Here is a 26,709-nt window from a genome sequence, read left to right as displayed (position 1 = left end):
AACATACAATCTGGTAACACTCTGACTCAGATACACACACACACACACACAATCTCAACCACTATTGACTAGAGTTGGCTAACACTATCACTGTGTAATTGTCACTGAAGCACACAACCTCAACCGCTATTAGAGGCCATCATTGATGGTATGCATACACACAGAGTTATGTAACACACCTTTCCTCTCAACCAGAGGAATTGTATGACTGGAGCTGGCTAACACTATCAATGTGCAACTGTCACTGAAGCACACAACCTCAACCACTGCTATGAGTACCTTACTGATGATATACATACACACAGTTATGTGACACACCTTTCCTCTCAACCATAACCAGGCATACAATTCCTATGGTACAATATACTTACTGTGTAGATCTATCCTGTAGACAGGCACTCCAATACAAGCATACAACCACAACACAAAATATGCGTGCTTCAGTAGATTGCCTACGTGCATAGAGTAATGGTTACATTGACCTAAGCATCTACTCATCACTATTTTCCCAGCATATAACTGAGAGGTTGCACCTATGGCAAATGATGTTTCAGTCACACCTATGACTCAGGACACCTAACCTGCTTCAACACCGAATGTATAGAGGCAAGGGTGTTACCCCAAATGGTACCCATCACCCACTGGTTACCCTCATTGTATCTAGATGCAACTGGACAACTCAACAAACATAATTGGGCTTATAACAATACCCTACGGTCAAGCCACATCCAGCATAGTTCTCAACATGTATCCCTACTGCTAGCATATTCAATGTATATAGAAATGCAAAATATAAAGCCACGAGATAGAAATTCTCACAACCACACAATGTCTCTGATTTTTTAAGTCCGGAGATGAATTTGGGATCACCAAATGCTCACTGAAATCTTTAGCTCCTCCCAATTTGATGGAGAACTAGAATCTTCAAGTGTGTACATGTATGGAGTCTCTGAGTGATCCCTGGCAGTGTGGGCAACCATTGTCTTCCTCTTTCTTCTTCTTCTTCTTCTGCCTTCTCCTTATCTTTTCGTCCTTCCTTATTCCCCTTTTGTTTTCTTCTCTTTTTATCAATACTCCTCATAGAATAGGAAATGAAGCCTCCTCCATCATATCAGCAGCTTCAATGAAGCTTTACATCTGCAAGAAAACAAATGGGGATGGGTTCAAATGCATATAATAAGGGGAAGGGGATTTCTTAAAATTCTGCGCATATAAAGGCTATAACCCCTTATTTTCCCTTGAGTGTAAAGCTCAGAGAGACGAGTAATCTGCAAGTTCGAATACCAAAATTGGAGGTGTATTGATGAAGTTATGTCAATTTGAAGTTGGGTCAACCAGAGGGCTCAAAAGGGAATCTTGGGGGTGTATTTAGTGTGTGCGCGTAACATGGTAGCCGCGCTTGATCATGTGTAGCGTCAGTGCACTAACGCCCTCAACAGAGATGGCTGGATCAACATTTCTAGCCGTGCCTTAAAATATAGACCCCGCGATGCATGTTAGAGGTCAGCGCTAATCGCGCTTCATCATATCCGTTGGATCAGGATTGCATGATGATTTGTACTTCAGGGTTTGACGTTGTCAGAATGCGTTTCACGCTCCTATTGGTGCATCAGGTACTGTCTATAAAGAATGGGTGAGATTGCTTGATGGTTGTCGGATCACTGTGCACAAAATGTGCAAGTCACAGTATCTAATAAAATGGAAATAAAATGGAACCTCTAATTGGCATGTTGTGCGGTTGAGTTACACTGCATCAAGGACCACTTGGTCTATCGGTGACTCAAACCTATGCTGTCCGATCTGGAAGTTTTGAGCGGGAGATTATATCAACCATTGGATCACTTTAGACACGTTAGGGATTTTGCGGATGGATTCTGGGTGTATAAAATAGAATCTTCCTAGGCATATACAGTGTTCCATGAAACATTGAAGAGTGTGTAGAGAACTTTGTTTCCGTGTGACACGGTGAATAGAAACTTTTGTGCGTGCCCAATCACAATGCAGCTGATAGAATCTTGCGTGAAAGCTTGTTAGCGCATATTGAGCAGCCCAATCTCAGCCTCTTGTAAAGAATCTGATGATGTGGCCTATTCTGTGTCGTTCAAACTCTGTTCCAGTTTATACCAAAAGTACCATAACTTGTACACCCGACTAACCAATGAGCCCGAAAGAAATCGTGCTACATCTCCTTCATTATAAGGAATTTTTTAACGTGGTTTGCGGCACCATGCTCATGACTTGGAGATCATCACTTCATATGTCCAAAATCAATCAAATGTTCCATAATACTCCCAAGAATTGCAAAAACCTCTCCCATTTAGCTTCTTTTCAGCATGACCATACATAAACTGCAATATTCATGTACATTTCTATACCCAGTTTTTGCTATTTCACCATTTGAAAATGCCAACGAAGTTGTTGCCAGTGCGAGATCCTATGAAACCATCATTTTGGAGGCATTTAGCCTTCATCCAAGGCTTCCAAACACTGACCAACTATGGAATAAGGTTCCCAATGCTGGAACATAGGCTTGGCACTACCAACATTCCACATCACTGACAAATGCCTAAAATACCTTTGTGAGTTGTATCAACACTCCATTGACCTTTGTAACCGACATAGTCACCAAAATATCCTTGGATGTTGATTGTCACCTGTCTAGGCCATCAATACTCTATAAAATTATATAAATACCCTTCTAATGTTGTGTATGCTTGGAAATGATAAAATTGCCCCTGGATGATTCCTAATCACTTTGGGACCTCTGTGTACACTGTCAAACCCATGTGATGTTGTCACTGCCACTATGAACACTGTGATAACTATTGGGGAGGTTGGGAACACTATCTAGTCAATACTTGCACTATCAGAAGTCTGCCAACTCATCCATAATGCTATATGTACTATTCTGATCATTGTAACTGCCTTGGACTACCACTGTACACTCCATATAACATTGTATGGGTATCGGGACCTCCGGAGCGGGATTCAATCCACCTTGTGAGAGCGTCCGTGAGATTTTGGGTCCCTTTTTGTGATAGGGGGTTTAGGATCATACCATACATATACCAAAATGAGGGTTTGGGATCATGCCACATATACATTAGAATAAAAGGAGTAGCTACCTAGGATTCGGGCCTAGGACCCAACAGGGGGTAGCCCAATCCAAGATGAGTAGAAAGACTACATAATTTCATATGGTCTGGTCAAAGAGTCTAGGTAAGTGGTAAGGTTACGAGAGTGGGAAGGTGTTAGCACCTCATCTTGTCTGGTTAAACTGGTCTTTCTACTAGATTATTGATTTCGAACGTTCTCCCATAATGATATGTCATATTCTAACATGCAAGGCTAACTTATAGTAAATTGAATATAAGACAAAAAAGTAAACATGCTATTTTTATGAGTTAGAAATTGCTATGAACACTAAAACGAATTACTTTAATGGTCTAAATTGTGCCAAAAGTAAAGAAAAAAGTAGAAATTTTATATTTGCCAACAATATCAACAAGGTAAAGAAATGATGAATGAGAAATGTGGAATGTCCCGCGGCTTAGGTGGAGACGGACAATCGGTTTTTCTTACTCTTATCGTACAGAGTAACAATTATAATGGGGACTTTTATTATTTGGGTCTTAGACAGAGTAACGATTGTAATAAAGACTTTTACTACTTGAATCTTGGATAGAGTGACGACATCTTCGGGGATTTTACGAGCTTATTGCTCATTTCTCGGATAAAGTAACTCATTGACCTAACAAGGAGTATCAAAATGGGTATAATGGAAAAAGGTAGAAAAATGGGATATAACATGGATTCGGGCCACTCGGGTTACAGACAGGGTACCAGGGGTTCAAATATTGAAGCGGGGGAGTGAAAAACAGTGGGGTGGGTCACTAATGGGCATACACACACACACACAAACACACACACACACACACACTTTAAAGGAAGAACAAGGGCCTGAGGGATGCGATTCCCAATGTATGGGGGACTCCTCTTGAATGGGGAAGGGGCCCTCTACATAGAGGGTCTTAGCCCTTAGCGGTGCCGTAGAAATCCCTATGCTCCAATTCCCTAAAACAACATTTTTGTTTTTTTGTTTTTGGGTCATTTTTGGCTATTGGGGGATTTTAGGTAAGTCCAACTGCAAGTGAAGTGTTGGTGTTTGTCCATATCCAGTTGTGTCATCGCTGCGGGAGGGTAGTAATTTTTAATGTCTACACATTGTGATCCTTATCACATCACTGAAGGTGTCATGCTAAAACACTAGTCCACTGTTGTACATGCCTGTACACGCTCTACCATCTATCATTGCTCCTCTGTTAACTATACTCCACCAAGATACATTGTGTTGACAACAATGTACCAACACACATGCAATGTGTTGACAAATATGACAACAACACATATGCACCAATGCACTGTGTGTACAACAAAAAGATCAATAGATCTGAAGTCTTTTGAATAATTTTAGGATGGATGTTTAAAATTACAAGGTGTTGATTAGATCTGTAGGTTGTAGCACTGTCTCCATATTAACCTGAGATAGGTTGAACAACCCAGTAGACCCATGCCTGCGTAGTAAAAAATTCTTTTCTTTCCTTCTTGTCTGATCCTGTAATTTACTGTAAAATGTGTAATAGGTTGTGTTTCATCCTCAACCATTTTAATTTTAGTTTGAAGAAGTATTCTTTAGCTTAAGAACCCATTTGCAAGCCCTTTTCTCAATTTAGCCCAATAGGATTTTGTTTGGGGGGGAAAACATCCCAATACTATTACTGGTGAAGCCTGCTATTCGTTCCAAATGTGCCATTGGGATCTTCGGAGAGCCATTTCGGCCTCGAAATGATCTCGAATTGCCAAAAAATGGCGTACATCTCTGCCAAAGGCTGGGAGTTGTGTTAGGCTCGTCGAGATCTTCGAAACAGTATATTTTAGGATAAATACGTTATGTTTTGGTCCGACCCTGTCCGGTTTGGTAATTTCTGGGTCCAGGGATATTCTTGTACTTCTTCAGGTTAGGGCTTCTCTATATAATGTTCTTATCTCTGACAGGGCTGTATGAGAGGTTTTGTAACATTTCCAAAAGATAGTGAAATCTGTTCTATTGCTCGGCCGTGGACGTAGCTTTCCATCTTGGGGGTGAACCACGTAAATCACTGGTGTTGTGTGTTTTCTCTGTTTCTCGTTTTCTTCTGCAAATCGCCATTCTAGGCATTGTTTCTTAACAAATACAAGGGCGAGGCATTGAGCCGATATAACATGAGGCACAACACACATGAATGAACAAAGTAGGGTTTCATCGATAAAAGGTAGAAAATGGGGCAATTAATGAAAGATTATGGAATCAGTATACAAATTACAACCCCCCCACTTGCATATATTAGACCCAAATTAGTCCAAATCAACCGATCGAGAATCCCAAATTTCTCGTCACCTTTCCATGCCCGGTGCCCAATAAGAAGATCAAGGTGGGGGCAACCAAAGTTTGCCCTAAAATGGTGGTATTATTGCATATTTGCATCTAGTACTACATAAAGGCTCTGTTTGTTTTGGTGTAAAATTTTACTTGGAAATTTTTTCTTGAAAATTTTCACTTAAAAAAAACTAGATGTAAAATTTAAAATTTTAAATGTTGGAAAGTGTTGCAATGTTTGTTTTTTGATAGAAACAAACATCATAAAACTTTTCAACATGTAAAATTTGTCAGGGAAAAATTTTTAGGTAAATTTTACATCGAAACAAACAGAGCCAGTGAAACTCAAGGGGGGGGGGAGTATAGCTTAGTAAATAAAACTTGTACCAACAAGTACAAAGATATCTTTTGATGTTACAAAGAAAAATTGATAAAATAGTTCCATATAATCCATTGAAACGGATACAAATTGATTTTGAGAGATAATGGCAACTATCCATCCAGCTTGACAAGAGTCACGATTGAAGCTCCCATCACAAATCAATAAGAAAGTCCCCTGTCGATTATATCTAAGGAAATCCTTACTAGATAGAGACATAACAAGTTTAGAAACCTAAGGAAAATTATGATGAGCAGGAAACAAATTGAGGTTAGTTACTCATCGATTAATATTTTTGATAATCTACACAGGATTAGGCTGACAACAATTTGCAACACAATAATTCCTAGCAGTCCATGGAAAAGAAATAGTAAGATTGAAAATCAAATCCCTATCAATCATCAAATTAGAAACACATTCAAAAGCAGGAATCTAAGTCATTACTGAGGCTAAGTAAGCATAAGGCCAATGAGGAATCCAAGCATCATTCCATAAATTAATAAGGGGTTTTTTACAATTACCATCCCAAAATCTTTTATATTTACTATTGCCCCTCCCAAAAACTTTGAAACAACTGTTATCCTCCCCTGTTGCATACTAATAACTAACTGACCCCACCGTTACATTTTCGTAATGGAGAGGGTTAATCGTGACAGTGTGCCGTTGTCACGGATTTTCTAGGACCAAAATGCCCTTTTAGGGTGGTAATTGTAAAAAAAAAAAACCACCCCATCACCGTCCCTTCTCCTCCTCCTCCTTCTTCTCCTTCTTCTTCTTCCTCCTCTGCAACCCCAAACCTTGTTTTCTCCACTTGAGGTCCTAATCTAGAAGCTTTTATATGCAAGCACTTTCAACCCCACCTCCGTTGCTCTTCTCCAGATCCTCGGCTCATTGAAACTGCTACGATCATCTTCCCAAAGGCAAGCACTCAGGCTGCTCCACCTCCTCCATCACAGAACCAGCACCGCCAACAACCGTTGAACCCTCAACCGTCGCCAGCTTACCCTCGAGCAATTGTGATCCCATCAAACCACTTGGCAGTTACCTCTCCCATTCAAACACGACAACCACGTTCTAATCCCCTTCAGTTATCCACTCAACCCTCATCAACTCCCCACGTTCACAACCTTGTTAACCATATCCCAACACCTAATGTCTCTCTGGTGGACCCCGCTGCCCCCCCACATCTTTGTGTCCCACCCCTAAACATATGTATCCCACCCCAATCCTCGCACATTATCCCTCCAGCATCCCAGATCACTGATTGTTGAACTGGATTGTATTCCCTTAATCTGCTAATAATCCCCAATGGGAATATAAATACATGGCTTACATATCTTACAAGATAAAAGTAAATTTGGTATCCCAATATTGGGTGATTTATAATATATTGAATGGAAAATATTATGGTTGAGATGTGCTATTTATAGTGCCCAGGATATTGAGTTTCCATAACTATCAGGATTCATATCACATGTATTATCACATGTGATATTGAACCGAGAAAGGCAGGTAAGAGATTTGATGATCTTTCTCTCAATACACCCCCTCAAGGTGGAGAATCGGGCAACCAAATCTTCAGCTTGTCCCTTAGAGTTGCAAATCTGGAATGTGCTAGAGGCTTTGTTAAGGTGTCCGCGAGCTGATCTTGGGAAGATATGAACTGCACTTGTAATTGCTTTTTAGCCACTCGATCACGAACAAAATGGAAATCTACTTCAACATGTTTGGTTCGTGCATGGAATACTGGATTGGCTGATAGGTAAGTAGCCCCCAGATTGTCACACCACAGGATCGGTGGTCCAGAAAGTAGGAATCCAAGTTCCCCAAGTATCGATTCTAGCCATACGAGCTCTGCTGATGCATCGGCCAATGCTTTGTACTCCGCCTCGGTTGAGGACCGAGCTAGTGTTCTTTGTTTTCTAGAGACCCATGAGACCAGATTAGGGCCCAGAAAAATCACAAAACCACCTGTGGATTTTTTGTCAGACCCGTCTCCAGCCCAATCTGCATCTGTGAAGGCCTGTAGAGATCAGGTTTTTGAACGCTCTATTAAGAGCCCACGTGATTGAGTACTTTGAAGATACCAAATAATTCTTTTTACTAGCTGCCAGTGTTCCTCGATTGGAGAGTGCATGAATTGGCAAGCTTTATTGACTACAAAGGAGACATCTGGTCGAGTCAAAGTCACATACTGTAATGCTCCCACCACTGACCGATATTTTGTGGGATCAGGCAGTGGTGCACCCCCTTGATCAGAGAAAGTCATAGTTGTAGCCATAGGGGTCTTGATAGGTTTACAATCAGTCATCCCAGTACGCTATAGCAAATCACCAATGTCCCGGGCTTGAGACAGGATAATTCCCTTGGGGTGTCTATTGACCTTAATACCGAGGAAAAAATGAAGCTCCCCAAGGTCCTTGATAGAGAATTCTGTGGACAAACGCCCAAGCAGTGATTGAATCATTGTGTTGTCGTTGCCCGTGATAATTATATCATCCACATATACGAGGATATAGCATACATGAGCACCAGACCGTCGAATAAATAGTGAAGTATCGGTCCGAGAACCAGTAAATCCCAAGCTGATAAGGAACTCAGATAGTCTATGAAACCAGGCCCGTGGGGCTTGTTTGAGCCCATAAAGAGATCGGTGCAGCCTGCACACATGGTCTGGGTAGGATGGGTTAACAAACCCCTGTGGTTGGGACATATACACTTCTTCATCTAACGTCCCATGAAGGAACGCATTCTGTACGTTTAACTACTGAATCGGCCAGTTATTTGAAATGGCAATTGAAAGTACACATCTAATTGTGGTTGGCTTCACCACTGGGCTGAATGTTTCACTGTAATCAAGCCCATGTTGTTGGTGAAACCCTTTTGCACTAGGCGCGCTTTGTAGCGCTCAAGACTACCATCTGCTTTTCTTTTAATTCTATACACCCACTTGTTGCCAATAAGATTCATGGACTCAGTTCATGGCACAAGTGTCCAGGTGCCATTTCGGAGTAAGATATTGAACTCCTCAGTCATAGCTGCCCTCCATTCAGGAACTTTATTTGCCTGCGAAAAGGAAGAAGGTTCAGTAGAAACTGGATGAACAATATTTGCATTAGGCCGCCGTGTGTGAGACCGAAGCCGCATGGGATGTAATGAAGGTGCAGGCAGCGGGTTTGGTTGTAAGGGTGATTGTGGTGCGGGCTGAGGGTTGTATAGGTCATGAATTGGCCGAGTTTTTAACGGTACAGGTGACGATGTGGATGGTGGGGTAGATGGTGATGTGGGAACTTGGTTTGGAAAGGTCGTGGATGTTGGGCTTTGGTTTGGGGTTAATTGTGGTGGAGACAAGGGTACTGGCGTGTGTGGTGGGGAACCTACTGATAAGTGTTGCATGGGAGATGGTAATGGTGCACGTGGTGGAGACATAGAGGATGACGCCCAAGGGATGGGAACATCAGGGGTAACGGGTATGGAGGAAGATGGTAAAGACTTAGTGAATGGAAATGAGTGCTCGTCAAAACGAACATGACGAGCAATATATATTTTCTCTGATTGTAAATCCATGCATCTGTAACCATGATGTGAAGAACTATAGCCAAGAAACACGCAAGTTGTGGACCGGTAATCCATTTTGTGGTTATTATATGGACGTAAATAAGGGTAACAAAGGCAGCCAAAAACTCTAAGAAAATCATAATTTGGTGCTTGGTGAAAAACTAACTGAAAAGGAGATATGCCAAGAGATACAGATGATGGCATTCTATTGATTAGATAAACAACAGTCTCAAAAGCAAAGTGCCAGTATTTCTGGGGCACAAACGCATGAGCAAGAAGGGTGAGACCAGTCTCAACAATGTGGCGATGACGTCTCTCAACAGACCCTTACTGCTCATGTGTGTGTGGCGTAGAAACACGATGAATAATACCAAGTCTGGAAAAATATTCTTGAAGGGACCTATATTCTCCACCCCAATCAGATTGAATGGCCCTGATTTTCCTTCCAAATAACCTTTCAACCAAGGCTTGGAATTTTGGAAAGATATCAAATACGTCAGATTTGTGAACTAATGGGTAGAACCAAATAAATTTGGTATTATCGTCAACAAAAGTAACGTAATACCTATGATGGGAAGTCGATGGGGTTGGAGATGGCCCCCAAACGTCTGTAAATATTAAATCCAAGGGAAAAATACTTTTGCTACTAGTTAATTGAAGAGAGAGACAATTGGCCTTGCCCATGTGACAGGCCTTACACAATGATTTGAAACGAAAATTAATAAAAGATAAATTATGAGCACGTAGGGTATGACGAAGTGTTTGTTCATTGGGATGCCCAAGACGGGAATGCCACAAATCAATGGAACCATGATCATCAGAGTGAACAGAAGGGCTGGAAGAATGAAGCTCATAAAGGCCACCTTTACTCGGTCCGGACAGCAGCGTTTCCATGGTTACCTGATCCTTCACAAGAAAGTGAGATGGGTGAAATTCAAAGAACACATTGTTATCTTGTGAAAATTTTTGAATAGACAAAAGAGACTTAGAGATGGATGGGACATGAAGAATGTTATGTAAAGAAAATAAACGAGATGATAGAGATGGTAGAGAGGAGGAACCAATATGGTCAATGTGCAAACCCTTACCATTACCCACATGCAATTGGTCATTACCAGTATAGTCATCATATTGTGAAAAAGCCTGGAGATCAGGGGTTACATGGTGAGAAGCACCTGTATCCGGGTACCATGGCAAGGTGTTCGATGGATGAGGTGTGGGTAGGAGAGGCGGGTTTGGATGGCTATAGGGTGGATAGGTGACATTCGGGTGTGGGTAGGTATGATGGGCTGAAGGAGAGTTGGGAATCTGAAATGGGTAAGAGGTAGTGGATGAATAGGTGGCTTGTGGATGATAAAAGCAGCGGTTTGTAGAGTGGTTAGTGCGCCTACATATAGCACACCAAAAACGGCCATAGCTGGTCTGAGGTCCACGACCACGAGCAGCCCCAGGGCCTCCACGACCCCAACGGCCTCCCCTACCACCACGGGTTGGAGGAGAGGATCCAGAAGGGCTGGAGGATGTGGATCTTTGCACAGTATTCGTAGTAGGCTGAGTAGAGGAGGAAGCAGCATCACTAATGTTCAGTTTCTTTAAGGAGGAGCCATGAAGAAATTCATGACTCAACAACATCGCATGTAGATCGTCATAAGCAATCGGGTCTGTCCGTGTTAAAAGAGAAGACACCATCGATTTAAATCCAGGCTTCAATCCCCGGTACACATGGAGATTGAATGCCCCAGGCCGCAAGGTATAACCCACGGTAGCAAGTTCATCAACTATGGACTTTGCACGTTGGAGAAACACGGACACTGATTCATCTGATTTCTGCTCCAGATCAATCAAGGCCATATTCAAGGCCATCAAAAGGCTCTCAGAGGGAGAGGAAAACGCAGTCTGCAGGGTTAGCCATATGTCTCGGCTAGTCTTTTTCCCAACAATCAAAGGGAACACCTCCTCAGACAGAGAGGACACTAACATGCTTCTTGTAAGGGAGTCTTGTCTTCTCCATGCGGCAGCCGCAATAGGGTCCAAAGGACATGGAATTGTACCATCTATGTGACTGAATAAGTTCTGTCCATCCAAGAACGGCTCCACTTGGGTTTGCCAAAAGATGAAGTTTTTAGAATTGAGTTTGAGGGAGATGTAATGATGAGCATGATTCAAGGATGGAGGAGAAATAGAAGAAGAAAGAGGGAGAGTGGCGGCCAAGTTGTTGGTGCCTACAATGGAACTGCCATTGACATCAGGATTATTGCTGCCTTCCATTGCAAGAGGGAGAGGAAGGAGAAAGAAAAAAAACAATTCAAAGTTGGCTCAATGGAGCAACTGTGGCTCTGGATACCATGCTGAACTGGATTGTATTCCCTTAATCTGCTAATAATCCCCAATGGGAATATAAATACATGACTTACATATCTTACAAGATAAAGGTAAATTTGGTATCCCAATATTGGGTGATTTACAATATATTGAATGGAAAATATTATGGTTGAGATGTGCTATCTATAGTGCCCAGGATATTGAGTTTCCATAACTATCAGGATTTATATCACATGTATTATCACATGTGCTATTGAACCGAGAAAGGCAGGTAAGAGATTTGATGATCTTTCTCTCAATACTGATCCAGTCGAAAACCATTTTCTCTCTCTCCTAGCTAACCTCCCTCAAACCCCTGAATTAACTAATGCCTTAACAGCCCTCCTCCCACACCTCTCGGGTTTCTCTCTATCAAACCCGACCCTTGCACCACCACCCACCCCTCTTTTGGTGAAGGAGGAACCCCTTCCTACCCCACCCCTCCTTGCCTAGTCATAGTTATGCCTACCACTCAGTTGATTTCATCATAATTACATTCCTTGATTTATCAGAAATTAGCATGAACACTGTGTGATGCAGGGGTTTCTACACAAAGTTTGAGGATACTCTAGTTTGGGATTTTTTTCCGAAGTCTCATACCTTGCATCTCTGTTGTGTCATGAACAACAAGCTTTGTGTTTCCCGGTCTTCAGTGAAATAGAAAGTTCCAGAGAGAGAGAGAGAGAGAGAGAGAGAGAGAGGACTTTCTAGTTTGGGAATTTTTCCGAAGTCTCATACCTTGCATCTCTGTTGTGTCATGAACAAGCAGCTGTGTTTCCTGGTCTTCAGTGAAATAGAAAGTTCCATAGGGTCCAGATAGCAGATTTTAGATTATGAATAGAGGTAATGGACTTTTAAGGATGGGTATGTTACTGTGACTGTGAAGCAGTGGTTTACATTCTTAAAATTTTGTTTCAAAGTTTATATAGTCCATTAGCTATTTATATGTGCTGCATGGAGAAGTTTGTGCAAGTTGGTACTTGAATTCTCTGGATTACGGCTTGAGAGTGTAGGAGTGGAGGAAGGTCGGTTGTATGTAATGTTGCCCATTCATTATCCAATGCTAAACTGCTTATAATGGTAAGGATTTATGTAGCTGACTCCTAATGCATTGATAAATCAGACAATGCGTTCTTTACTCAATAAAATTGGTAGCAAGAATACATGAGTATCTTCTTTATCTTCTACCTAAATTTGATATATATTTTGATTTCTTTTTTCTCTGGTAGTACCTGCTGATTTTCTCCAATTTGATATTGTAGGGTTTCGAAAGGAGTGAAGGATTTACCAGGGAACCTCCAGTCTGCTACCACCTATATATGTCCCTTCTGGAAAATCTCTCATGTACTTTGGTTTATTCCTGGCGACTGGAGTGTTCTTCATTTTCATTGCATTTACCATGTTCCTTCCAGTAATGGTGCAAATGCCTCAGAAATTTGCTATCTGCTTTACCCTTGGATGTGCTTTCATCATTAATGGATCTTTCTTCGCCCTTAAAAGGTCCAAAAAACCCAGCTTGCACACATGTCAACAAAAGAGGTATTTTAACTTTTTGGATATTTATGGGTTAACATTTATCACTTATTCCTGGGAAGCCAACAATCGAATCAATTTGATCATCATGCTAGACACTTCTTTCTACCAGAGACTTCCTTTGACGCTGGGATTCATTGGCTGCATGGTGGGTACTATCTACGTTTCCATGGTGCTTCACAGTTATGTTCTTTCTCTGCTTTTCTCTGTATTACAGGTATGAAATTCCTCTTCATCCCATTTATTATTTCTGGTGCTGGTTCTGTGATGGAGGAGGTGGAGCAGCCTGAGTGCTTGCCTTTGGGAAGATGATCGTAGCAGTTTCAATGAGCCGAGGATCCGGAGAAGAGCAGCGGAGGTGGCGGGGTTGAAAGTGTTTGCGTATAAAAGCTTCTAGATTAGGACCTCAAGTGGAGAAAATAAGGTTTGGGGTTGCTGAGGAGGAAGAAGAAGAAGGAGGAGGAGGAGTAGGGACGGTGATGGGGTGGCCGGTGATAGGGTGGTTTTTTTTTTTTTTACAACTATCACCCCAAAAGGGCATTTTGGTCCTAGAAAATCCGTGACAACGGTACACTGTCACGACTAACCCTCTCCGTTACGAAAATGTAACGGTGGGGACCAATTAGTTATTAGTATGTAACAGGAGAGGGTAACAATTGTTTCAAAGTTTTTAAGGGGTAATAATAAATATGAAAGATTTTGGGGTGATAATTGTAAAAAACCCAATTAATAAGTCTATCATTACCAATTTTCCAACACACAATTAAGATTTTTAAGACTAGGCAGGATATATGAACAATGCTATTCCAAATATAAGAACCAAGCTTTGAAACAAAGTTAAAATCAAGAATATTTGAGTCAGGAAAATACTTAGCTTTAAGGACTATACACCATAGGGTTGAGGGATTCTTAAGAAGTCTCCATACTAGTCTAATAAGAACTATTTCATTGTGGCATGGTTTAGGCGAAAACCAAGCCACCCAGATGTTTGGGTTTGCAAATACTTGACCAAGAAATCAGTGATAACTTTCTCTACACCCATCCTTTTCCTCACCCCAGAATTTTGAACATATTGAATCAAACTTATTACAAATATTCTTGGGCACCAAAAAACATGACATAAGGTATGTTGGGATAGAATTCAACACTGATTTAACAAGGACTGATATACCAACTTGAGATAAAAGCGGCAATTTCCATTGAGCTAACTTACATTGAACTCTATTTACTAGTCTTTTGAAGGATAGACTTTTGTTATATTAACAAATATTGGACATCCAAGATAAATAGAGGCATAAGTCATCTCTTTCATACCCAAATCTGACAGAATTGTCGGCAAAGGACATTAGGGTTTATAGCGCCTCCAAATCCAGGTAAAAGATATGGGTACCACCCCTCACGGTCCATTGTGTGATAACAATTGGTCTTCCATTTTGATTACTTTCTAAGATTTCTTTTTTCTTCAAGTAAACAAAAAATATATATTTGTCTGTCTTTATCTTCTCTTCAGTTTTATACATTTTCTATGCTACAAAATTTAAGTAAATTACATGATTACCCATTTTTGGATTTTCCTTTACAAAAATACTCAAAAATCCAGGTTTGGTTTTACAAAACTACACAAAAAAGTGTATACTTCCCTCGCGAATGCTAATTCAAATGTGCAAGCTGGCTGCTGACCAGACCACGTGTAAATCCACACAAATCCGACCGTTGTAACCTGGGTGAAGATGTCCAAACAATACAACGTTTCCTTCGTTGTTTCGTCCCCTTGCGTTTCGTCGCTCGTTCTTTCTCTCTCTCTCTCTCCCTCTCCCCATGGCGATCGCTGCAGAAGCACAACCTGAAGAAAAGGTATCTATCTATCTTAGGTTTCAATCTGATTAGGGTTTTGCATTGGCCTCAGGGTTTTTCTTTTAAACCCCCTTTTTCATTTCCTGCTTGGAAGAAACTCGGAATCTTAGGGTTCTTGTCAGTTCGTAATTTGGGTAACCTAATCTCCATCAGTCTTTAGTTTTTTATACCCCTTCTTCTTTTTGCTAACAAATTAGAAAATCTGGGCAATGTCTGGGGGAGGGGGTGGTTACTTGGGTCAGTTTCTGGCTGAATTGTTCCCTCTTGCAAGCTTGGAGTGACACTGTATCTGTTATGATTCGTTGAATATTTGACATAGTTCTTGGGTTTACGATGGACGTGGCTTTCTGATACTCTTAAGTTGTTTGTTTTTTTTTTCCACAGACTTCTTCAGAGGTTTCTCCAGCAGAGAAGAAAAGGTGGACTCTGAATGATTTTGACATTGGGAAGCCTCTCGGAAGAGGAAAATTCGGTCATGTCTATTTGGCGAGGGAAAAGAAGGTTTTTTTTTTTTTTTTTTTTTTTTAATTTCAATTACATATTTTTTGGAGGAATCTTTTGTTTCTCTCCCTTTCTTTCTAAGTTTCTGAATCGGGTAGGTTTTTGTGGAATTCGCACTGGATGTCTTTGTAATCTATCAATCATTTAATTTAGAGCCTGTCTGTTCGAATGATAGTTAATTAGGAGATCCAGAATAGTAAGACATAAGCAGGAAGCAGAAAGACATCGCAGTTATGTGAGGGCCCATAAAGAAAGGTTTGGGGGGGGGGGGGGTGTGTGTGGAAAAAGAGGGTTTTGCAGCTTGAATCTTCGACCCGTTAAAGAGCAACATTGTCTGTACTTAACATTGCCAAAATTTCAGCGATCTCGAGGTTTTACAGATCTTTTCTTCCCCTACTGCCAGATTTGTGTATGGTATCAATGGTGTCGTCCTTTACTGCCATTTGCATATAGTGTTCCATGATCTTCGTTTATCTTTGGTAGAGTAAGATACTAAAGCTTTGTAAGAGTTACAAATTCATACTATCCAAACCAAATATTCCATTTGCATATGATTTATTTGTCATTTGTTCTTGTAACTTATTAGAACTCTAAAACACCAGAACTGAAGGTGATGGAGGAGAAAGGAGATGGAGGAGAGAAAGGGGGACTGTCTAGAGAGAATAAATTGAACTGCCCCCCCCCCCCCCACACACACACAATGCTTTTATTTATATAGAATCAGAATACAAAGAAAGGATTCCTAATCCTACTAGGAATCACAAATTAGAGACATAGTTACAATAGGAAACCAAACTAGGACTAGGCTAACCATAGACTAACTAGGACTGAGTCGACTGACTTTAATTACAAATAGAAAAGGGACACATAGGAGAGAATCTCGATTAGAATAAGGAATATTCTAATTGAGGAGATATCCTACTAGCCCTATATGCTCAATATAAACTTCAACAGTTCTCAAAATGTAAGCATTTTTGTGAAAATCGAAACCCAAATTATGCATTTTCTTTTCAAGCTTGAAGTATAATGCATGTTTCATTTCACATGCTTATTGAAAATCCCTCTTGTAGTTTCATGCAATCTGTATTTTAGTCTTTATTTTCCATCATCAAGTAACATAAGGCTATTCATTCATCAAAACAGAGCAGTCACGTCGTTGCACTCAAAGTACTTTTCAAGAGCCAGCTCAAGCAGTCTCAGGTTGAGCATCAGCTACGCAGGGAGGTTGAAATACAAAGCCATCTACGACACCCTAATATCCTACGCCTCTATGGATATTTCTATGATCAGGTCTGGAAACTGTTGAACCATCTCAATGCCTGGTGCATCACTTCTTCCCCCTCCACCTTTTGGTGGGGGTGATGGAGGTTTATTCTAGTCCAAGACTCAAGGGAACAAATGTTTAGCCATTGACCAATTATTATTCGTTTTATATAATTATTGCAGACACGGGTTTATTTGATACTAGAATACGCAGCCAAAGGTGAGCTCTACAAGGAACTTCAGAAATGCAAGTATTTCAGTGAAAAGCGTGCTGCCACGGTGAGCCCTCTACATATGATGAACTTGGCACAGTTTCTCATTATTCTATCCGTATATCGCTGACGGTTTGTCACTATTGATGAAGTAACATGAATTCATTTATCTCCTTCAAATTTCCCTAATTATTTATTTTACCTAACTAGAAATTACGGAATTTGAATGTGGTGTTACAGTATATTTCATCATTAGCACAGGCACTCATATATTGCCATGGGAAGCATGTTATACATAGAGATATCAAACCGGAGAACCTTCTGATTGGTGCGCAGGTGATAATCTCAAGTTTGGCTCAGAGTTACCACTTCCTCTTATTGATTACATGGCATTTCATGCGCTTATTATCAATGCTTGATGCTATCCACAGGGTGAACTGAAAATTGCAGATTTTGGTTGGTCTGTGCATACATTTAATCGCAGGCGGACCATGTGTGGTACACTGGATTACCTTCCACCTGAGATGGGTATGCTCAGTTGTGTAGGAACAAAACTCTTTAATCAGATCTTTTTGCTTTGCCTATATATTCTGGTTTGGTTATTTAGTAAAATAGTCATTCCATTTACAGTCGAGAGTGTAGAGCATGATGCAAGCGTTGACATTTGGAGCCTTGGTGTCCTCTGCTATGAGTTCCTTTATGGGGTACCCCCATTTGAAGCAAAAGAACACTCAGACACATATAGAAGGTAAACAGAACATGAAAAATTGTCCAAACTACCAATTTTGCAAGCTCCCTCTTGTTAGAAACTATATTTTTCTTTGAACAGAAAATGCTAGTTTTGTTCTCTCTCTCTCTCTCTCATGATAATTAGCGAAAGAACGCTCCGACACATATAGAAGGTAAACAGAACATGAGATATTGTCCAAACTACCAATTTTGCAAGCTGCTCCCTCTTGTTAGAAGATGTATTCTTCTTTCAACAGAAATTGCTAGTTTTGCAGTCTCTTTCTCTCTCTCTCTCTCTCTCTCATGATGATTTGTAGAGAAAAAAGAACATTGACAATGTTATTCTCAATACGTTAGTGAGAAATTTCTGTTTTTCACAATGAATGTGAACTTTTGGAGCTGGCATATTTTTCCAACGATTGGAATTCAATCTACATTCTGTACCATAAGATTTCTAATATCTGAAACTATTTCTGTTGGGTCCAATCCTTTCCCCATAAGATGCTAATGTAGATGGTTAAAACACATGCAGGATAGTAAAAGTGGATCTCAAGTTTCCTTCAAAACCAATGGTTTCTTCTGCAGCAAAGGACCTTATTAGTCAGGTGAGATCTCCTTCCCCTGTCTATGAACATTTGAGATTTGTCATGTTCCTGAACATAAAAAGTTTTGAGTTTTGAATCACTTGTGGATACTAGATGCTTGTCAAGGATTCTTCAGAACGTCTCCCACTACACAAGCTTCTTGAGCATCCATGGATTGTTCAAAATGCAGACCCATCTGGCATCTACAGGTGGTGTGGTTGAATTGCAGATGGGGATTTTTTTTCTCTGGTGTAAAACCCTGAAGCAGGGCGAGGGATGTTCTTCGATTGATGGTACATCAGCAATATCGTTGCTGATGCAATTAAATGTGGAAATTCTGCTCAGAGACAATGTGCAAATTTATTTTGATGTATGCTGTTGTCTGCAGTCATATTCAGACATACTACCATGGTAATCAAGATGTTGTTTCCAGTCAATGTTACATGTAACTTCTCTATTTGCTCAATGTGACATCATAAACTGCAATTTCTATTTGCATATAAGAGTGTATTACAATGCACAGTCCAACTCTCCCATTTTTCTTATTTCTTCGCATAATCTGAATAATATTCAAATGTCATCATTGAGGGTGGGCCTTGGTGCCACGGTAAGGTTGCTCCATTGTGACCAAGAGGTCACGGGTTCGAGTCTGGAAACAGCCTCTCCGCAAAAAAGCAGGGGTCAGGCTGCATACATTATGACCCTCCCCAGACCCCACAGTGGTGGGAGCCTTGTTCAAATGTCATCATTCTTATCATTCGTATCATTCTTAATGTGTGTGTGTGTGTGATGATTCTCCCCCCACCTCCCATCTCTCATGGTAACACCACAGGTATTAGACAGGGAACATGCTTAGAGGGCCGCAAGATCTCCGTATGTGTCCTAGCTGACCACTGAATTGAATAGGCACCTTAGTTTTTCCTTTATTTTTTTCCCCTCTTGTGAAGCATTAGGTGAGAGTAAGGAGTCAGCTCAGTTTAGGTGTACCTGGTGGTCCTCATAGAATTGCTTCTATTTTCAATGATATTTGAAAGGCAATAAACAATAACTAAAGTGGAAAAGGAGTAGTCCGCTCAGTATACTGGTGGTCCTCATAGAATTGCTCCTATTTAATGTTATTTTAAAGGCATAAACAATAACTAAAGTGGTTAAATGTTACCGGAGTACTTAATTTCCAAATGTATTTATGTAACTACAACATGGCCATTTAATTTTTTTCTATTCATCAAGGTCACACCTCAAGGGTACAGTCTTAGTTAAAACTAACTCTGAAGTGTGTTGTTCCCTTTAAAAGAAAAGAAAAAAAAAAAACACAAACACTGGAGTGTTGGTAGTGGGTTGCTATCCTCGTACCTTTTCGAAGTCGTAAATGGTTGACAAAATTTGTGACCATATGTTGCAATTTTAATTTAACTGACGTGGGGCTACAATAATTAACAGTATAAGGTATTTTACTATTCTTTTTTATGAAAATTCTATCTACTTAAATGATAAAATTATTCGTAAAATTTCGTAACAATCGTTTGGATCCAATGTAAGCACTCGGGATGTCGGAAGTCACTGGGTGTGCTCAAATTCAGGGCATCCACCTGAAACAAGATCAACAGATCTAGAATCCTCTGAATAATTTTAAGATGGATGTTCAAAATTTGAAGGTGCTGATCAGATCTGTAGGCTGTAGCATTGTCTCCATATTAACCAGAGAAGGGTTGAACAACCCAGTAGACCCATGCCTGCATAGCAAAAATTCGTTGCTTTTCCTCCTTATCTGATCTTGTAATTTACAGTAGAAAGTTGAATATGTTGTGTTTCATCCTCAACAATTATAATTGTAATCTGAAGAAGCATTTTTCAGCTTAAGAACCCATTTGCAAGCAAACTCCCAGTACAAGAGCAAGGCAATGAGCTGATATGACGTGAAGCCACAATACATGCTAATGAACAAAGTGGGGTTTCATTGATAAAGGAAGAAAACGGGGCAATCAATGGAAAGATTATGGAACCAATATACAGATTACAGCGCCACCCCCCCCCCCCCTTTTCCTAGTATTAGACCCAAATCAGTCCAAATCAACCGATCGTGAATCCCAAATTTCCCAGTCACCTTTCACGCCAGGAGCCCAATGAGAAGAGATGGGGGCAACCAAAGTTTGCCCTAAAATGATGGTATTATTGCATATTTGGATCTAGTACTACACAGTGAAACTCATGGAGAACAAAGTATAAATAACTTAATTAGATAAAGCCTGTGCAGGCAAGTACAAAGATCTCTTTTAATGTTACAAAGCAAGATTGATAAAACATACTCACAATCCCACCAAAAATCAATGGGAGCATAGCAGATGAATTGAACAGCTTCCTGAAGAAAAACAAAAGCAGCCCCACAAAAATGGTCACCGGTCCCTAGTCCCTACAGATGGTTTTCGTTGCTCTTCAACTTCTCATCTCCCTCCGCATGGTTTTCACCTTCCAAGAGTTGTGTTGGTGGTTCTTCCTCTTTCTTGGCTTCCCCAACATCTGTTGCACCCAAGAAGCTAGGCTGGTTCGTTGACGCCAACAATCTTGCCCACATCCTGTCAGTTATCACAACCTTGTTCTGTGTCTCCGTCACACGCTGCATCAAACACCTCAGGTTATTACAATTAACTACTATTATTGACATTGAGTAATATTGTGGCAGAAGTTTACTTAAGTCATTGAATGAACCATGAAGACCTTGCCTACTGGCTAAAAGTAACTCACTTTTTTTACCTGCCACTATCTTTAAACCCAGAAATGCCTGGTGTTTTCATAAAACTTTAAACAGATGTAGAACAAAACGAAACAGGGACGGGTCAGGTGTAGAAGAACAAGACTTCTTTTTCCAAAGGTAAAGGCAACCAACTTCATGCTATAATTAATGAAGGTCATGGAGCAGGTTAATGAAAGCCCAGTAGTGAGTCTTCAAATGGTCGTTTGCGATGGAAAGAAATATGAGAAATTTTGGTTATTTCCATCCCCATGACTCAGTGGCAGCAAAGCCTATTACTGATTAACACACAAAATCGAAAGGCATCTCAGCTTATGAAGGTGGTACTCACATGGAAGGGTATGTAAGCATGTCTGCCATTGACGGGTCCAACTGTAAAGCCTGTGTACCCAGCCATTGCGCCATGGATGGCACTATGAGCAAGCAGTGTGCAGTAGACATTGTCGGATGCATTGCTAGGAATGGCACGGATCATATATGTAGGATCTGCCAGACAACAGAGATCACAACTTGATTACATCAGACTCTCATGAGCATAGCTACTATAATTTTAGAAGACATTGTAAAAGAAAGAAACAAAAACTCTCAAAAAGTCACCAACCTATATATTTGAGATTGATGGGCATCTTTTGTCTTTTTTTGAAATGATCCTACAATAAGAACAAAAAGATATGAGCCAGTCTACTTATTTAATCAAGAAACAGTTGTTAAGATCAGAATCATGTACATGCCCGCACAAATTGAGAATAAAGGGGCTAGGATAAAACAGCAACTTCTATGCAGAATAAATTGGATTCAGAGTACATACCTTGATATTCTGAGATATCCACAAACCAACATCTTGGAGTAACTTGTTTCCTGAAGCATCCTGCTGGGAATGTATGGTTTCAGAAACAAGATCTTGTCCAGCGCCTTCAGCTATCACGATAACCATGTGTCCATATTCTTTAAGATGTTTCTCCATATATTCAAAAAGCCCACCTGGTCCTTTAAGATAAAATGGTGATTCTGGTATCAAGCAACAGTCTACATCTCGGCTGGCAAGAGTCGCATACATTGCAATGAACCCTGTACCAAATAAAATCATGTTAAATTGTAGAAATGGATGTAAGCTAACTTTGGAAACAAGAACAGTAAAACCACATACTCATAAACAAAATGTACAATCGTGCATATGCCTAACTCAATAAAATAATTATGTGCTCTAAATCTTTGAATTACTTAAGCAACAATGTTGCAACAACGTCCACTGGCATTTCATCCAACTTCAAGAGATCTTTTCAAGAGATCTATGCACAAAAGCCCCTTTCTCCCACAACTCTAACTACAATTAGGAGTTTTCTTACAATAATGTTTATCGGAGATATTGACTGTGGTGCTCCTGAACTTGAAAGTAGATGAAAATATCATTTATCAAAACTCACCACTATAGCGACCCATCAACTTCACAACACCTACACCATTCTCAATACTTTCAGCTTCAACATGTGCCGCATTAATGGCACGCTGAGCTTCTTCAACCGCAGTGTCAAAACCAAAGGACTTGTCAATAACCTGAATCAAAATAAAAATATCCACCACTGTCAATGATGATGATCATAAAGAGACCTGTAAGAATAAATTTCTTACTTCATAGCTTGTCAACCATCAATTGGCAAGAGAAGTACCGCTATGTCATTATCAATTGTCTTTGGGATTCCAGCAACTGCAACTTTGAGACCACGCCTTTTAATTTCCTATGTTGCAGAGAACAGGGATGTTAGACAATAAAAAAAAAACCCCTGCCCACAAAAAATAAAGTACTTTCCCTTCTATCCTTTACAAGTTAGGTCACATATGCCAAGAGGGCCAAGATCCTCACAAAGTGAGCCTACCTGTTCTTAAAATTGGGAAACTAGCGAAAATTCGAGCATTGATATAGGGCACCTTTCAAGCCGATGGCAGATGAAATTTCCAGTTTATCAAAAAAGAATTACCTCAAAAATAACAGCTGCCCCCCTTTGAGTCCCATCTCCTCCAATTATATACACCTGGAAAACAGAAAGGTATCAACCAAAAATCCAACACATATTCCTGTGAAAAAGAAGTAGCACATATGAAAAGTATTGATCCTCGTGAATGAAGAAACCAATAAGTGTATACAATAATAGAATCATATCCTCCATGTACCTGATTAATGCCACGGTCCTGAATGCTGTCCACAATCTTTGATGTATCATGGCCTCCTCGTGATGTTCCAAGGATAGTGCCACCACGTTTATGTATGTCATTGACAAATTTTGGTGTTAAAGGAACAGTATTTCGAGAGTAGAAGCCACTGTATCCTCCCTACATATGGCAACACTCCCATTAGTTGAATACAACCATTCAGTGATTGAAGCCACAAAAGTATATCTGGCAATGATGAAGATGGGCCATTAAAATATATATGTTCTCCAAGGCAAGGCAAAGCATCTACTTTTAGTTCAAACGCTAGTAAATAACATAGATATGAGTTTAAATCCAGCTTGATAATACTTCAAATAGGTATTTTAGGCAACAAGAAGAAGAAGAAAAAGTAACAACTCTACGATAATGCTTATTTCTAGCTTCCTATATTAGGGTGTTTAATAGATAATGCACAACATTTATTACAACATAAACATTGTGAAGGCACCTGGCTGGTAACTGAGCCAGTTACAAAAAACCATGCTATTTTTACATGCATATGTGTGGCTAATCAGATTGAAAGACCATGTGCATGTGTCCAAAATTTAACTTTCAAGAAAGACACATATCCAACTGTAATTTTTGGACTTCAAATCCTCATGGCAAGCAATGTAAGGTTTCATTCACTTAATGAAGTGCTTAATATGTGTGTGTGTGTATATATATATATATATATATACAGTATTCAGGATAAACTATGCTCATTGAACAATGTAAGAGCACAAGCGGTGGAAGAGAGAAATACTAAAAATGCAATGACTCACCTCTATCCCAAGTACTTTGTTGACACCATACATGTGGTAAAGGCCACACACTATTTCCCTAATCACTGTATTAAGCCCAGGGCAAAGACCACCACATGTTACTATACAAGCATGCACTTCATCGGACTCAAAATACACCTGAACAATTGAAGAGAGTATCAGTAATGATATGTTTCGTTATTTTGAATTGCATGTATATGAGTGAACAAGATACTTATTGTTAAATCTAGGTAACTGTTACTAAACAAGGCATACCTTTTGACGTGGTCCAGCACGTCGAAAATGTGTTCCTCTTGGATCATCCTTGTGAACTACAACCTGCATAACAGAAAATTTTAAATGAGTAAAACACAATCAAAGCCATTTGGTCAACATACCATATCTCTAATCCATACGAGATTCAACCTCCCACCCCTAGCAGAAAACTAACTCTTACCTCAGGGCAGAAAAAATATTAATGTCTCTGTGCCCATGAGCATCGCGATCAGACAAGCTTGTGCGTAATAAATATTTGAAATTTCTCATACATAAACAGGCAACAGATAATTCATGCATACAACTATAACCAAAAAAGATCTGTCGATGAAAAACAAAGATTTGGAGGGAGGGAGAGAGAGAGACTTAAAAAAAATTGACCAATGATGAGAATGAGATTCACCTTCTGTTTAACAGTATCGTCCACGTTAACAAAGTATTGCCTGTTGAACAGAGAAACTATTTTTAATGAATCATCACTTTCAAGAAAGATCATTCAAAAGCAAATGAAAAAATGTAGAACAAGAAGCAAAAGAAATTAGCTTGAAAGAAAATGTAAGAGGCTTAATTATTTTTGATGAATCATCACTTTCAACAATGATCATTCAAAAGCAAAAGAAAAAATGTTGAACAAGAAGCAAAAGAAATTAGCTTGGAAGAAAATGTAAGAGGCTTACTTAACAACCGAGTATGCAGGATTGTCTTGCAATGGATTGTGATAAGTCTGTCAGAGAAAAGGTACGAATAAAAGATTATGAACATTTCCTTAGTTCCCAAAGCAAAAAACGGAGTATGATCCATTCAAACATTCAGTCCTCCAAGCTAGGAAAAAGAAATTGTGCGGATTATCATTCAGGAAATAGGAACAATTTTAATACCCAAATAAGAATGCAAGAAAATCATGCTAGCAAAGAGGACTTTAAAATATGATCAACAACTTGAATATTCAAATGAGACTACTTAATGGAAACATGATGAAACTTGTCCAATAAGCAAGTTGAGAATTCCGTTAAACAAGTTCTATTTCCAAAGTCTCAAGCTTGCGATGAAATAGAAAAGAGGGAAATGGGGGAGTGAAAGTTGTTAAACTGAAGCAAAACTCTAAACTTTTCACTTTAAGGTTCATGTTCCCTGTGATCTCAAAACTTCTGTCCCAAGGGAGGAAAAAAAGGGACCAAAATCCTAAAATCTACGAGTTCAACCAAAACCTTACATTAATAGTCATAGTAAATCAATCAAAAGGAATAATTTTTTAATGAAAAGAATAATCTTGACATGTTCCCTGTGATCTCAAAACTTCTGTCCCAAGGGAGGAAAAAAAGGGGACCAAAATCCTAAAATCTACGAGTTCAACCAAAACCTTACATTAATAGTCATAATAAATCAATCAAAAGGAATAATTTTTTAATGAAAAGAATAATCTTGACAACAATGAACAATAATAGTGAAGAAGTGAAGCATTTACAGAATCAAAGTAAGTTCAAAAATCAATGAATAGATCGATCAATCACAGATTAGATAGAAAAAGATAGAAAGAGAGATGGAAAACAGTACAGGGAGATCGGGGATGTAATCACACAAGTGAGGAACATCTTCGAGAACATATCCGCCATCTCCGGTGACGATCTTCGGTTCCAATTTGCAGGTGAAACCCATGAAGCTTCCTCAAGCGGTAATGTTGGAGTTTGAATTGGAATTTACAAGAGAAGAAGAAGAGTTGGCCAAATGGTAAAATTAGAATGGGAAAAGCTAAACTTTAGCTGCGTTCTAAATTATAGACCAGATGCGGAAAGACTTGCCTTTCAGTTTCGCAGGTACTCTATTTTATGTTCTCCGGGGTTTTTGGTTTTCTCTGGTACCAAACGACATTAAAAAAGTCCACGCGTCCGATTTCTATTTAATGTTCCAGAAACAAGAATCCAGAAACGGAATCTCTCAAGTGGAAAGAGGCGTAAGCGGTTTTTAAAACCGGTGGACGATGAGGAAAACCGCTACCTTAAAACCGCTGCCCAAACACGGCATAACTGAGAAAGCCCACTGGCCCAGGTGTCATGGAGTAATTGGTCCCAAGGGACAAAGCCCAAGACCCAGTGTAGACTCTCTCTAACAATCTAGAAAGATTTTGACTTCAAATTACCTCAATGGAGACGACGAAATTAAAAGTTCTGATAAGAGGTTCACCGTCTTATCGGTTCGGTCCCATTTTTTTTTTGTTTCGGTGTGTTTTTAGGGAAATCAAAATCGAATCAATAAGGATTTTTTGGTTTCAGTTTTGGTGCAGTTTGATTTTATGTCATTTTAGTTTATAATAACAGATTGATAGCGGTTTGAATTCGATTCAAT

General features: G+C 39.8%; 2 protein-coding genes and 1 pseudogene across 2 annotated transcripts; 2 read left to right on the top strand and 1 right to left on the bottom strand.

The window, feature by feature from the left end:
- Positions 1-11,758: 11,758 nt before the first annotated feature.
- Positions 11,759-13,470, top strand: LOC122659110 (annotated as a pseudogene).
- Positions 13,471-14,996: 1,526 nt separating this feature from the next.
- Positions 14,997-18,881, top strand: LOC122657725 (serine/threonine-protein kinase Aurora-2-like). The gene is made up of 9 exons (XM_043852520.1): positions 14,997-15,101; positions 15,486-15,602; positions 16,746-16,892; positions 17,049-17,144; positions 17,318-17,413; positions 17,509-17,605; positions 17,708-17,825; positions 18,339-18,411; positions 18,505-18,881. Exons 1-9 carry the CDS (start codon positions 15,066-15,068, stop codon positions 18,610-18,612), a joined length of 888 nt encoding a protein of 295 aa, XP_043708455.1. The 5' UTR covers positions 14,997-15,065; the 3' UTR covers positions 18,613-18,881.
- A 1,774-nt stretch (positions 18,882-20,655) lies between these two features.
- LOC122660034 (ATP-dependent 6-phosphofructokinase 7-like) lies at positions 20,656-26,106 on the bottom strand. Its single transcript, XM_043855207.1, has 13 exons — positions 25,921-26,106; positions 25,044-25,090; positions 24,770-24,809; positions 24,367-24,429; positions 24,112-24,249; positions 23,309-23,467; positions 23,116-23,169; positions 22,807-22,875; positions 22,564-22,693; positions 21,948-22,207; positions 21,741-21,789; positions 21,471-21,625; positions 20,656-21,004 (listed from the first exon to the last, which is right to left on the bottom strand). Exons 1-13 carry the CDS (start codon positions 26,020-26,022, stop codon positions 20,801-20,803), a joined length of 1,470 nt encoding a protein of 489 aa, XP_043711142.1. The 5' UTR covers positions 26,023-26,106; the 3' UTR covers positions 20,656-20,800.
- Positions 26,107-26,709: the final 603 nt, after the last annotated feature.

Source organism: Telopea speciosissima, chromosome 4 (assembly GCF_018873765.1).
Source record: "Telopea speciosissima isolate NSW1024214 ecotype Mountain lineage chromosome 4, Tspe_v1, whole genome shotgun sequence".
NCBI lineage: Eukaryota > Viridiplantae > Streptophyta > Magnoliopsida > Proteales > Proteaceae > Telopea > Telopea speciosissima.
Note: the sequence above shows the minus strand (reverse complement) of the source record. Positions and strands in the feature narration are given on the sequence as shown.

What these genes read in the sequence shown, in the direction of transcription:
- LOC122657725 (XM_043852520.1), top strand. Translation starts at nt 15,066, where the DNA reads ATGGCGATCGCTGCAGAAGCACAACCTGAAGAAAAG. An exon ending in GTGAAAAGCGTGCTGCCACG is followed by an intron (nt 17,145 to 17,317) that starts GTGAGCCCTCTA and finishes GTGGTGTTACAG; the next exon opens with TATATTTCATCATTAGCACA. An exon ending in ACCTTCTGATTGGTGCGCAG is followed by an intron (nt 17,414 to 17,508) that starts GTGATAATCTCA and finishes TGCTATCCACAG; the next exon opens with GGTGAACTGAAAATTGCAGA.
- LOC122660034 (XM_043855207.1), bottom strand. Translation starts at nt 26,022, where the DNA reads ATGGGTTTCACCTGCAAATTGGAACCGAAGATCGTCACCGGAGATGGC. An exon ending in ACAAAGTACTTGGGATAGAG is followed by an intron (nt 23,468 to 24,111) that starts GTGAGTCATTGC and finishes TGCCATATGTAG; the next exon opens with GGAGGATACAGTGGCTTCTA. An exon ending in CAATTGATAATGACATAGCG is followed by an intron (nt 22,694 to 22,806) that starts GTACTTCTCTTG and finishes ATTTTGATTCAG; the next exon opens with GTTATTGACAAGTCCTTTGG.